We start from the raw sequence: 14,012 nt of genomic DNA on the forward strand, positions 1-14,012 counted from the left end.
GATCTAGCACTTCAGCTTCCCTTTAATTAGTAAAAGTCATTTTCAGGGACTGCCTTTCTGTGAAGATCTTAATGTATCAACTTGAATAATAGGAAAGCATAGTTACAAGACAGCAGAATAGAGGAATTAATTCTTCTTTGCAAGGTCAAGAAAACTGGAATTAAATTGTTCCTAAGATTTTGCTACAGAAATCAGCCAGGAATTGTGAATGAGGCAATATGAAAGAAGATCTCAGGCACATGACACTTTGAAAAACAGCAAACATGAGGAAGAGATAGTTTTTAAGAGTTTTATAGTTAAACAATTACATTTATAATATCTCCGTTTTCCTGCTCTCAATATCTTCTCTTCATGCTTTTTCCTATATTTTCCTTTTACTGCCTTCTGTGTCTCTCTAATCGTATGCCTTTCCTTTCTTTTTTGATCCAAGTTGAAGGTAGAGCACTCCTTCTAGGATGAAATTGCTGTGTAATATTCAGAGCTCCCAGATTAAACATTTATGTTATTTGGTATATTTGAGGCTTCCAAGCTCATTCATGGACAAAAAGTAATGTTTTTCTTGCTGCCCTAAAACCTCTTGGCAATTGTGATGGAGAGTGGAAAGCTCTGCTCCTCTTTTTGATCCTGAGAAGCCAGACTTAAGAAGTCAAAAAGCATAATCACACGTTGAAGTCTACATGATACATACTCACAGTCATCGAAAACTGGCATCTCAAGCTTGTTTCCTGGCTGAAATTTGAAAGGTCAACAGCTATCTCATTTGTTTTCCCCAAGTCCTCTTGGCCACACAAAAACTCTCTCGTTGCCTCTGCTTATCCAGTGAATTCTTATCAGAACTGACCACTAACTCACATGCAAGTTTGCAGACTGCACAGTGACAAAGCAAGGCTGCAATAAATAAAACTCTAGATTAATAATACTTCTACCCTGCTTTCTTTACAGCAATAGACATATACTACATTAAGAAGACTTATTGTTAGCTGCTTTTCTTGGGAACAATTTTATTTTTTCCAGTATTACATTTTCTGGGATGAGACTTTGAATTTAGAGAACCTAAATTCTTTAAAGTTAGGTAAAATGGACCCTGATGGTCTGCTGATTTTCATAGAAGTTGCATTGTCAGTGTACAAAATGCAACATAATCTGAAGAAATCCTTAGTGTTCATCATGTTCCCCAGAAAAAAATACCTTTTTGTCTACTTACAAGGTTTGTTTTTCTTAAGTTTTTGTTACTGACATATTTTGAAGTTACTGAACTCAATGAAGACTGTGACAGAGCCAGAGGAGAGAATATATTATCTTGATATTGTTAATGTATTTCATTATCATACTGCACACTTCTCATTTCTTCTGCCTGTTTGAAATGCCACCTACATTTATAAAATTACATTACAAGTTCTCAATATTTCCATGAAGAAGCAGAGAAATCACATAAAGAGATGACTATTAAAAAGTAGGGGAAAACAAAGATTCACTTGAGATGAACAGAATTTAACTTATTTTAAAAACAATCCCAGACAAGGTATTCAGTGGGAGGAAAATGTATATATATTTTTTTCAATCTAAAAATATCATGAATATGCTATCAAATGCTAAGTTAAAGTGCCGTTTCAATGAATTTCAACATGAGATGATTGCAAAAAGAAGTAATTTAAGCCAGTCTATATCACAAAATAAGGAAGTCCTCTTGGTGAACCATTGCAATGAAGTGCCAGCTTCCAGTTTGAAACATGCTATGAATAAAAAGATGTATAAATAAAATGAAAAATATCCAGGAAATAACAGAAAAATATTGAAGCAAGAAACTAGAATTACTAATAAGCAAATAAAGCATTATCTGAAAACCAGTATGTGAGTATACATTTTTCTGTTTCCTAATCATATTCTGTAGCATTTACATCTTCTTCAATACTGGTGGCATCCAAAACTTTTGACTTACTGATAGTTAAGTATAGCTTTATTCCCATGACTCTTCCCACTAAAGCATGAAAGACAACAAACCACAAACCACAGGAATATTGCTTGGTTTGCCTAATTCAAAATACAATCCCAAACAGGTACCTGCTGGGCAGCAGTAACCCTTGAGACACCAACCAATGCATAAGTTTCAATCAGCTGAAAGCTCATCTGTGAATCAGAAACAGGGCACAGTCAGGCCTTTTCTGAAAACTGTGTGTGTGCAACAGTGTTATGGTTTAGCAATGTTATTCTCCAATTTAGTGCTCCCAGTGAAAACATGAGCCTCTTGCTCACACCCTCTTCCCCGCCCCTGTGGTGGGATGGAGAGGAGAGTAAGAGGCACAAAAGATGAAGATCATGGTATGAGATAAGAACAATTTACTGGAAACAGTAATAAGACAAGAGAAGGAACTGTAACAGCAGCAATACTAATTGCTGCTGTACAAGAGAGATGTGAACAAGAGAGGGTACAAGAGAGATGTGAACAAGAGAGATGTGAACAATTCATACAGAAACAATTCCCAACTGCTCCCTCCACCACACTATGCAGAGCTGGAAGGGACCCCTTCTCCCTGGAAGAGACTCCCTTCCCCCAAATCCCAGCAGTGAGGTGAGGTGGTATAGAATAACTTCTGGGTCCTGGAGATGTTCCCTCCTGGATATTGTAAAAACTAACCCTTCCTGCCCAGAACCAGGACAAACAGCTATAACTCTTCAGGGTTATGAAACACTAAAGCTAGACTGGCTTTGAGCAGCAGGTTTGACAAGAGACCTCCCAAGATCTCTTCCAACCTAAATTACCCTACAGTTATATACCACAGCAAACACTTGGAGCTGAAAATCTTGAAATATTTTGTAACCTCATTTATAAATCTTTGCCCCAGAATTAACTTTTGAAACAGTCTTCTCCCAGAGGATGAAAACAGGGCAGCAATCCATAAAATCTAGGACACAGAAGCACGGTAGGTATGAATTTGTCCTAGTTAAGTAACAGAAGTGATGAAGTGTGTACATTATTCTTATACCAAGTCAACTTACACAATTGAAATATTAACCCAATGGAAAGGATATTTAGGAAGACTTGAAGAACTCACAAAGGACGCTAACAGTGAGCTCATCTATTGGCAGCCATAAAATACAGGTCACTTGAAAAGTCACAATCCTTGAATCCAAGTAATGCCAAGAAAGGCAGTCTCAAGCCACAATAGCAGTACAAGATGTATAGATATTACCCATGTGTTCTAAGAACTGAAAGCATGGTGGTATAAAGTTCTCTATTCTCTCTACCTACCCTTAACCTCTCTTTATGACCTGGAAAATAAAGAAGATATAACAGTTTTTAATAAGGAATAGAAGTTTTTTTACCAAGTAAAAGGAAATGAGTGATAACCCAAAGCCTTGGCGGAAAGGATTCTCAAAGGAAACAGCTGAAATAGAAGCAAGAGATAGTCTGTGATCTTGGTCTTCAGAGATATACTGGAGTGAGACAGATAAACTAAGCAATTGAGACAACTGCCTCATTACAAGGCAAAGTAAACCAAAAAGACAGCTTGATGACTTTAAGGGGCAGCTAACCTGCAAACAAGTTAGGTGATCTTTAATTATTCAGGAGATAAAATCAAAGTACAAATTGCAGAGGGACAAGAGACAGTGATCTAGCTAAGGAAAAAAGTCATCAGCCCAAAAATCCCTGAACTTAGACGGCAGGTAAAGATTTGCAGTCAGGATTCCTGTTGACTAAACTACATGGGTATGAAGTCCCTATGCAAGAACAAGCATTTAATTCCCCATACGTTTAGGTGGAAGGACCACTGGAGGGAATTTAGATAGATATCCAAACTGCTGTAGATTAAAAAAACAGAAAGAGATCTGTCAAACTGATGCAGTTTGGGAGATGTGAGATGGAAAAATGAGAGAACTGCTCTGTCTCACTGTTAAGAGTAAAACCACCTGAGTTACTACACAGGCTTCTCTAAAGATTCCATTGATTAGCTTCTGCTTATTTCATTTTGCATAAGAGTAAGAGAAGACATTCAGTTACTTTTGATCTAATGGCTTGTAATGCATTTTCATTATAGATAAGACCATTCACATCCCAAGCTCACTGGCATTTTACAACTGAAAAGATATTTTAGATCATATTCAACTATTTTGTCACTTACAAAAAAAGTCAAGAAGAAGAATTTTAGCTGATGTTCCTATAGCAGCAAAATTATAGTTTCAGTTGAGCAGCACCTGAGGGTCACTAACAGGCCTTGATGGTCCTTCCTCTGGGAGCTCTACCCAGCCTTTAGTCCTGTGTCTTCTGTCTCTGCCATGGACCTATCCAGCAGACACTAGACCTGACCGTGACTTGTGGGTTGATTTGCCAGCTTGGCCCTGGACATGCTTCATTTCCATGGACTTACTTGCCTGATGACCTGCACACTTGGCCAGTCTTGGCCTCAATCCCTGGGTCTGCCCTCCTGTCTTGCACCGGGGCTGGTCTCTGCCCAGCCGTCGCATGCTCTTCAGCTCGTGACTCCCATTCCTCACTGCTCCCAGAAAGCAATTTAACTAGTTCCTGCAGTTTTTCCTGTGCTTTCACTGTCTGTATGACGAAGGGAAAAACTAGATGGAGTTGAAAAAGGAAGAACCGAGCTCTAGTCATTTTGAAGACACTGGACTCAACCTGCTGTATAAAATCACTGCAATTCAAGGAAGCTTTAACTGAGTCTTGCACTACTTGAAAGCTGTAATGAATCACAGACAATTGGGTTTGCAGACACAGAAGGTTGTTGCTTACCTTTCAAGTGAAATGAAGAGACTTTGAACTCAAGTGCAGCACTCTTGCAAACCCTTGGAAAATGCAGTTTTAGAATGTCTTAAGTGACCCTGAGAGACACAAAGTCCCTCCAGCTGTCACAAAGGAAGACCAAGAATTCCTGTGTTGTGTTTGTTTAGTTTTATCATAAAAAACCCCATATAACAAAAGGTCAACAATCTACCCTTTCTATTTGACTTTTCTTCACTTCTAATCTTTCTCATTAGATGTTTCCAAGTGACCCAATATTTTTTACAGATTTCTCTGATCTACTTCCTTCTTGAAAAATATATTAGACCTGATGTTCTAACTTCCACCTAATGACCACTAAATAGAATTATAGTTTACTCTGTGTGTCTTAAGTATCAATGTTGCATTACATCGGGATGGTGCAACAAGGGCCCTGGCTTCCTTTGTACTTTTTACAGTAAATCAAGGACTCAAAACGTCCTGCCCATTATTCAATTTGTGGCTCATTGTAGTGCTTGACATATTTTTCTCTGGAGATTTGCTGCCTACATAGCCATTTTGCACTTTTTCACTTAAATATTGTTTTTATTAAAACCTTTATCAATGTGCTAGTTTTGGCTGGGATAGAGTTAGTTTTCTTCACAGTGTCCAGTATGGGGCTGTGTTTTGGATTTGCGCAGAACACAGGGTTGACAATATAGAGATGCTTTTCTTATTCCTGAGTAGGGCTTGCACAGATTCAAAGCCTTTCTGCTTTCCATACTGCATTGCTGGCAAAGGGCTGGGGTTGTATGGTGGGCTGGGAAGAGACACAGATGGGACAAGACACAAACCAACAAGAGGGATATTCCAGACCATATGATAGCATACTCAGTATATAAAGTGGGGGAAGAAGAAGGAAGGGGGGGAACATTTGGAATTATGGTGTTTATCTTCCTAAGTAACTGTTATGTGTGATGGAGCCCTGCGCTCCGGGACATGGCTAAACACCTGCCTGCCTCTGGGAAGTGTTGTGGTGTGTTTTTATCTTCTTTATTTGGCATATTTTACTGCTTAATTTGTGGTTTTGAAATCCCTCTGTGTTTTTCTCCCCCTGCTCTTGGAGTGGCACAGGTTCCCCATTTTGTATCTTATGTTGCTACATTTAGACTCGCTCCCTCGTGGTTATTCAGCTCGGTTAACTGTCAGTTCTTGTTTGTTGCCTGGCTGCTCCCTGCTAAGTTGTCAATCCCTCTTGTCCCTACCCTTTTTCCCCAAAACCTTCCCTGCTCCTCCTCTCCTCAGATGTCAATCGTTCCCCAAGCCTGCCCTTTCCTCCAGCACCTTCCCTGTCAGTTTTGTATAATTTGAAACCCCATTGGTTTACTTCAGCCTTTCCCCTCCCTTAAGATCCTCTATTGGTTTACAGATTGTATTTCCCTGCCTTGTGTTCCACCCCCAGTTCGCCTGATTGGTGAAAAAAAAAAAAAAAAAATTTATCCTCCCCCAAGACCGTCCCTCTTTATAAGCTACTGCCTGCCCTTTCTTCTGGGTTTTGGGCTCTTAGGCTAGGCGAGTTGGTCGTGGAATAAAGTTATTCCAGTTACTGCTCCAAGGTCCGTGCTCTTGCCTCTTTGTTCATTCGCGCTGAATACCCGCTGGCAGCTGGATTTTTGTGGGGTCTGCCAGCGGGATCTGTCGCGCCCCTGTTGTCATCATCGCCGGGCCAGCCCCCACGCTGCGACAGAGAAGCAGTGAACTAATTCCTTGTTTTGCTTTGTTTATGCACACAGGTTTAGCTTTTGCTATGAGTCTGTCTTTATCTCGATCCTGAGTTTTCCGGCTTTTGCCCTTCAGATTCTGTCCCCAAACCTGCTCTCAGAGGAATGACCAAGCGACTGTGTGGTGCTCGGCTGCTGGCTGAAGTCAAGCCAGCATCAGTATCATTCTGAAATTCAATCCTGTCCTCAGCAAAGTACTTGCAGCTTTTCCCAAGTAGGTATGAAATGCAATTTAGTAACACATTTTTTCTATCATGCTGTCTAGAGAAAACCTTATCTTTTTCTAGAGAATACCATTTGACAGAATCTCATCCTTCTTGTTTGACAGTGTACTACTGATAACTACTCACTGAAATTATTTCCAAGATACAGAAGGGTAAAGTATACCACACTTTTTGGGGACTTTTTGTTTCAGCATTTGTTTCGAAAACAAATATTTTACTGACTTGATGTCAGTTAACTTCTGCTGCAGAAATATTGATTAAAGACTAGATTGCTCTTACAGTATCTAAACAAAAATAAAGTTTCCCCTATTTTTCTTTAGGAGCACTTCTAACATTTTATAAGTCGTGAAATATCACACATCACCTATCACACCTCCTTGAGACCTGTTACCTTGTAACACGGAAATCAGATTGCTTTACTTGATTTATCCTTGACAAATCCATTTTCACCATTGTTTAGCATCTTTTTATCTCCTCTGTGATTCCAAATAGATTATTTGCTCTAGTATCTTTCCAGGAATTAAATTTAACCTGACTGGCCTGTAATTCACAGGGCCTTTGTGTGTTTTCTGGAAACACAGACACAAACAAACGTTTCTTCTCTCCTCTTGCCATTCATTTACTTTTTATCCTTTAAGTCTCAAATCTCATAAGGGAAGAGTCTAAGATTTCTTAAGTATTCCATAGTGACTTAATTGTGCCAGACAATTTGAAAATATCTGACTCATCTAAGATAACTCTAACCTGTTCTTATTCCTCTTCCCAGTTTTAATTATACCAGTCTTCAGTGCACAGTCAGCCTTTTATAAAATCAATGCTGAGGAAGAAAAAAACTTCCAATAACCAAAAACCAGGCATGTCTCTGTTAGTTTTACCTCTCTAATAATTAATGGGTCAACTCTTTCGCTTGTCTTGCTCTGATTCATTACATGTAAGATATTTTCTTCCACTCAGTTGTTAAAACCACGGTTAATGGCATTTATTCCATACTTTATTGCAATTTCTATGACCAAAATGTTGCTCAGGGTGAAGCTTGGAAGATCTGTGGGGTGCATGGTATGTGATCTTAGTAGTTCTGGGGGCTTCAGACGTTTTTATCTCAGTAAGCTCCTCCAGTATTTTCAGCCACAAACTTACCAGATTTTGTTCCTCAGTGCTCAGATTGATGCTTGCAATAAATCAGAGGACAAAAGGAACATGGTGATACTGGATTTATTCTCCTTTTTAAGGGAACCAGAGTCAGAATACAAACCTCCCTCCAAAACATGTGTTTTTGCAAATCAAAGAGTATAAAGGAACCTTTGCACTGGGGTGCAGTGATCTTGTGTGTGAAAAAGAGACATGGGTAAGAATGGGGTAGCTTTCATTACAGACACTCAAATAAACCTCAGAAGAAAATTGAGCTTATTCAGTACAGTAAATGTGACCTACTAAGAGAAAGCCAAACAGGACTGAGACAGTGGGAGTTTTTCTTTTTCCTGAATTGCTATTAATAAATAAACTAACTGCTTAGAATCTGATACTAATATCTCCGTGTGTGTTCTATAAATTATGCAAATCTTACCTCAGAGAACCTTTGTACATCCTGGGTTAAAGTTCCTACTCTTTTCCAGTGATAATGTTTGAGTAACTTCAAAATTGCTGGATTCACTGCATTATCAGACGGCACTGTCCGGAAGAAATAAGGATATTTTTTCTTATCAGCCAACTCTGGAGTTGTTGCTGCAAATGAAAGCTGGAAAAAAATGAAAGAAAAAAAAAAAAGAAAGTCACCATAAGTTATCTAGCAGTCAGTAAAAAAGCTTTGCTTTTCTAAGTACAACAAGACACAATCTGTACATTGTTGTCATGTAGAGAATTTCATATTCATACGGCTTGAACGTCCTACCAGCACCATTTACTTTTAAAGATATTTTTGAAATATTTTAGCTCTATAAACCACCTGCTGAAAAATTAAACTAGGAAACCTTAAAAGTCAGAGAGATAAATCCTCTGTTTAAAATCAGGCATCTCATACATTACACAGAGCTATAAGGCCTAAGGAAATAAATCTCTATGATGAATTCCCCATCAATTTCTCTTTGTAAAAGTTGAGAATACCTCCAAGAGAATATTATTTTCTCAAATTCTTATATATCTTAAATTACTGGGCAAATCTCTAGGAGTACTTCTTCCTGTCTTCATGTACCAAAACAGCCCCAGGTAACAAAAAAACAGAAAATCACTATGTTAGCCAAGGCTGAAACTCAGAAGTTTACTTGGGTCTCAACTTCCTTCACTGAAGCAGGTCCCCTGTGGTTTGTGTTATAATAGAGGATTCAATGGCTAAAACACAGGAATTCGTTCATGGTTGGAGAATGCTTATTACAAAAGAAAAGAGGAAACCTTTTAAAACATGCAAAACCAAACAGAAAACTTCATTGAATTCTTCTGCGCAAGTTAGGGCAGCATGTTTTTGTGAATGTTTTTCAGATTGCATTTTGAAGAGAATGCCTGCACATTCACTTTTTGAAAACACTCCTATTCCAAAGATACTTCTGGACATTCCCTCCAGTTCTTTTTAGGCTTCTTGGAATGTACCTCTCAAGCATTTTTTTGGCCAGGATTTTCGGTTGAGGTTTCTTAAAGTACTGTTTCAATGTAAATTGGTTTGATTGACACAAAATAAGCTCCCTGATACAAATTTAAAGACTTTCAAAATCAATAGATAGTCAGAAAATGTAGGTGAATTCAAGACTGTATATCAACCGTAGCTTTACGTTTCCATTTTTTAAATTAAGCATTCAACATATTTTGGTTAGACAACATTTTCAGAAATTCAGAGTAGACAAGTTTAATCCGAAAAACCACTTCAAGTCTCTTCCTCAAAAAGAAGGAAAAAATTGTTTTTCTTACTCTTATATTATCTATTTCTTTCTTATATTCTTATGGTCTCTATTTCTTTCTCATAAATATCTAGATTTAGTCTGTCAGAAACAGGACTTATTCTCTGTCTGATCTTAGACTCACAAAGATTTTACTGCATTGTTATAATTGCTTGAATGTAGTTTTTTTTCCTAATTAAAAGAATGTAAACAGCTTAAACTGTGCATAACTTGGACAGTTTACAGTATACCATTCAAAATAGAAGATCCTTTCTCTTCACTGGTCAGGAGATAATGAATAATGCAATTGTCACGTAATTCTGAGGTAAAACATTTTTAATATAGCAACTGGACTATCGCTAGATTTCATTTAAAAAGTGCAATGTGAGGTGCTATGATATATTGTCATCTTGATTTTCCAAAACCATTCCCATAAGGAAAGAAGAATGAACATCTGCCAGATAGACCTAGTCAACTTTTCTATTTAGCCTGGTAGGGCTGAACATCATGCACTCACTGCTCAGTGAAGGTGGAAATAAGGACCTGTAATGCTGGCTGAAAAAGAGAGAAAATTTGACATTAGAAACCAACATGAAGAGGAATACCTCTCAGCAGCCCAGCTGCTTGCAGCCTGCTGACTGCAAAGAACTTGCTTTTCAAGTTATTATGGGTTTGGATCAAACATAATTGGATTGATCTTAAGAAAAAGAAGTGAAGAGCAACACTGATGTAACAGTAGTGGCAAGAAACATCAGCAAGGTTCACCTAGCTCAGATTATTAAATTGAAGGGAAAATTTTTCTGATCAGCAGTACAAAGGTCCATAGTAATGAGAAGCATCTCTATATGCGTAAGCTGTCTTCAGGGTGAAGATCCGTGATATAAGCATGACAATACAAAACCATCCTTTGTGATTTTTTTAGTGACTTAAAGGGCCTAAATTAGTATCCTAATTGCTCAAATTTCCTTGGAAACAAGCAAAACATTACCTTTATTCATTGCTTACAGAAAGATGAAGTCTCATAAGAAATTTCTCAGGCATGTGAGGTGAGATGAGACAAATTTAGGTTTAAGCGCAAAACTAATGATACTGAAATTACAAAAAAAAAAAAAAAAAACCAAACAAACAAAAAAAACAAACCTCTTCATATTATTTTAAAATAAAGGTTTTGTTAAAACAAAAAATGGGAAAATTTGATGTTCAAGCAATTCTCATGTTGTAGATGTATTCAGAGGTCTTTCAAACATCACATATATCATGGTTAGTCTCATTCTGCATCACTTTGACAATAAGACCCTTGTAACAGATGGAGAAATACCCTGAAAAAGTTAAGTCATTAAAAACATTTAATTTTTCATAAAATTATCTCTGTAAGAGTTTGGGACATGCAATGAACTTAACCCCAAAATCACCAGCACTCATTATTCTGCTTTGAGAGGATCAAGGATGAAAAATGAAATAAAACCCCATTATGTTCTAAAAAGTGGTAATAAAAAGATCACGTTAAGAAATGAACTGACATTTTGGAAAAAATACGTGAGATAGCACAGCTATATGAAAACATAAGGAAAACACTCATAAAAACCCCTTTATTTAATGTGATAAAGCAAGTAAGATCACAACACAGTCCACCCACATACGCATTAAGATTGTACACCCCTTTTTAAGTGAGCATTTTTCCTCTGTATTTTAGGGCTAAATTTGTTTTTTCATGGCTGATGTGAAACTTGTATATTGAAAGACTTTTAATAGTTTCTTAACTGCATTCTACAGGATTGAAAGCCATCATGCTTTTTGTTACAAGAATTTATTTTCATAACTAAGTTATTTAGCAATCATATTGTTCATACAGTTCTTTGCAAACTACCAAAGTTCTATTTTTCACATTATTCCACTTTCAAAGCATACATATTCATACACTGCTCTGTAATTTTTTTTACAGGTGTTTATACTTGCCTCTCCATGTTCAGGAGGAGTGAGAGATGAACATTTATATTCAGGATTATAACTCAGCCATAAATACCTGTGGGATGCATGATGTCATTCCTTCACAGAAAATTATTTTACAGAACTGCTAAAAGGTGATGGCCAAAAGCCAAACTTAAGAAGGGATGAATGAAAGGGGAAAAAAAAAGATTTTTCAAGATGGTATAAAGCAGAAGACACAGTGGACAGCTACTGGGTGATACATCATAACTGTGTGTGTTGTGTTTGTGCGTGTGCATACATAAACAGGCTCTGTGCATATGTGTATGCAGACCTAGATTTTAAAAAAGTTTATATATATATAATATAAATATGTATCTCTTTGAATGCTGTCAGAAATCCCTGCACCTACTTCCTAGCGTATCTCTGAGAAATCTTTCTGTAGAGTATGTTTAGAATATCTGCTTCTAATTTGTGAGCAACTGGATCTGAACTTAAAATGAGTGTATGTAGGAAAACATAAGCTATGATTCAGATGGGAATTTCTGAAATGAAGCAGTATAAGACTTTGAAATAGAAAATAAGATCATATTTACCATTCAAGTAAGAGCTATAAAATGTTAACTAGAGTACAATATGACAACTAAATAGACCAGGGTATTGGATAGACTTTGGTGGACTGCTGAAAAACTAAAAAATATACAGAAAGATTTTATTACAGAAGTTTTTGGGGTCAGGCATGTGTGTTGATGAACTAAATTTTCCCAAGAAAGATAATATTTTTTGAAAATGTTAAATGCAGTTGAAAATCCACACATTTTCATGAAAACTTTGTCATTAACACTGGATAGTGATATGAAAAAAAAAGGATGCTAAAACAAAAATGTTGAAAGGAACAGTTCTGCAGAAGGGGAGTAAAAGGTAGCTTCAAAACCCTATATTAAGTTTAAACAGGGTGTGGTAGTTTAAATGAGAAACATCAGTCTAAAGTGCTTTCAAATGTTTCTGTGTAAGGAAGTAATGGTGCATTCTTAAAGTCAGTTGGTTCTTTAATTCAAACTAAAGTCAGTACAGAAGCAGGTATGATAAGATGATAAGCTCTACTGTTCATTTAAAAAAATGGGATGCAGTACTAATGAAATAAATGGGAAAGACTAAGAGTTATGTAAAAAAAAGGTGGATATTATTAGCTGAAACAAAATTAGAAAAGGAAACAACACTATATATTCCATGTATATATTCCATATATGAGTCCAGAAGCTGGAAGGCTGAATGAAGCCACACTGCTACCCCATGTACTGCAGAGAGAGAGGAAGGCACCAGAAATGGTAAGTAATCTTTTTCTGTTCAGTTGTTTTACTATGTCTGGGAAGTATTTGTTTAAGTTTTGTCCCTGTAGTAGGGTTCAGAAGTCTGGGAAAAATAAAAGAGCAGAATTATCCCTGGGTAAACAGTTGCTTTCACCTAAGGCAACAGGTCTATTAAGGAGTCATATTTAAATGGACTGTACAAGCTAAAGTAATCCAGTAACAGTTACCCTTTGCAAAGTTACTGCAGATCCAAATGTGTAGACCTCAGCTGGGTCTGACCCAAGCTGGAAGGAGCCAAGTGGACCTGGACAGAGCAGTCAAAAGCGGCGATGCCAGTGCCAGCCATAGCTGTGCGGAATCGAGTCCAGCATCCAAAGCAGCAGTGTGGCTCAACGTGGACAATCTAGCTTTTGGGGCTGTCCATTGTTTTCCTGTTCCCAGCTCAGGGACAAGGAGAGCGCTGTGGGGAGCACCTGCTATCCTGTCTCTGGGGAAACCACGGGGTACTGTGTGTGGGAGCGGCCACCACTGTCTTTGTCCTGGCAGCCACGCAGAACTATGTCAAGGTGGTACACACCTCTTTGTGTGTAAAGCACCTCTTTCTTTTGTATACTTTTGTTATTAATATTGTTGCTGTTACTGGGCATTTCTCAGTCCATTGCTGTTTGCTTTCAGTAAATTGTTATGTCAACGCATGGTCTCTGCCTTTGTCCCACTCCGGCAGGAGAGGGTGGAAGGGAAAGGAAGTGGCTATTTGGAGTTTAATTTCTACACACTGTGTTCATGGAGTATTATACAGTGGGTGGAAAAAGAAAAGGAAATAAAAGTGCCTTCAGGTAACAGGATAAACGCACTAGGCTCATAGAAGTATTTTATTAATGACTGATAGAAACTTAAATGTGCCCCTGTTGCTGCAAAACCAGTCCTGATGGAGAAGGTTTCATATATGGCAGATATCACCTTTGTTTCCCAAACATTTTCTAGAAAGCTAAATTATGCTGATAAATCAGCATTGCTAAACAGGATATAAACTGCTGATTCAACTGACTGGTGCTAACACTTATCATCATAACTAGAAATTGCATGTCACGTATGCTTAGATAGAAAGCAGTATTTTCTGCAAAAAAAAAAGGAGAATGCAAATAATTCATTCAGAGAAAAGGGCAGAACATCAGAAAGCTCTGCAGAAAATACTC

At 37.6% G+C, this 14,012-nt stretch overlaps 1 protein-coding gene across 1 annotated transcript in view; it reads right to left on the reverse strand.

The window, feature by feature from the left end:
* Nucleotides 1–14,012, reverse strand: part of GABBR2 (gamma-aminobutyric acid type B receptor subunit 2) — a 454,172-nt gene that overhangs the window by 265,539 nt on the left and 174,621 nt on the right. The window contains exon 4 of the mRNA XM_041476645.1: nt 8,281–8,451. Within this exon, the coding sequence (XP_041332579.1) occupies nt 8,281–8,451 (171 nt within the window). The remainder of the gene's footprint in view (nt 1–8,280; nt 8,452–14,012) is intronic.

The sequence above is a fragment of the Pyrgilauda ruficollis genome, unplaced genomic scaffold (genome assembly GCF_017590135.1).
Source record: "Pyrgilauda ruficollis isolate IOZ18807 unplaced genomic scaffold, ASM1759013v1 scaffold39, whole genome shotgun sequence".
Lineage (NCBI taxonomy): Eukaryota > Metazoa > Chordata > Aves > Passeriformes > Passeridae > Pyrgilauda > Pyrgilauda ruficollis.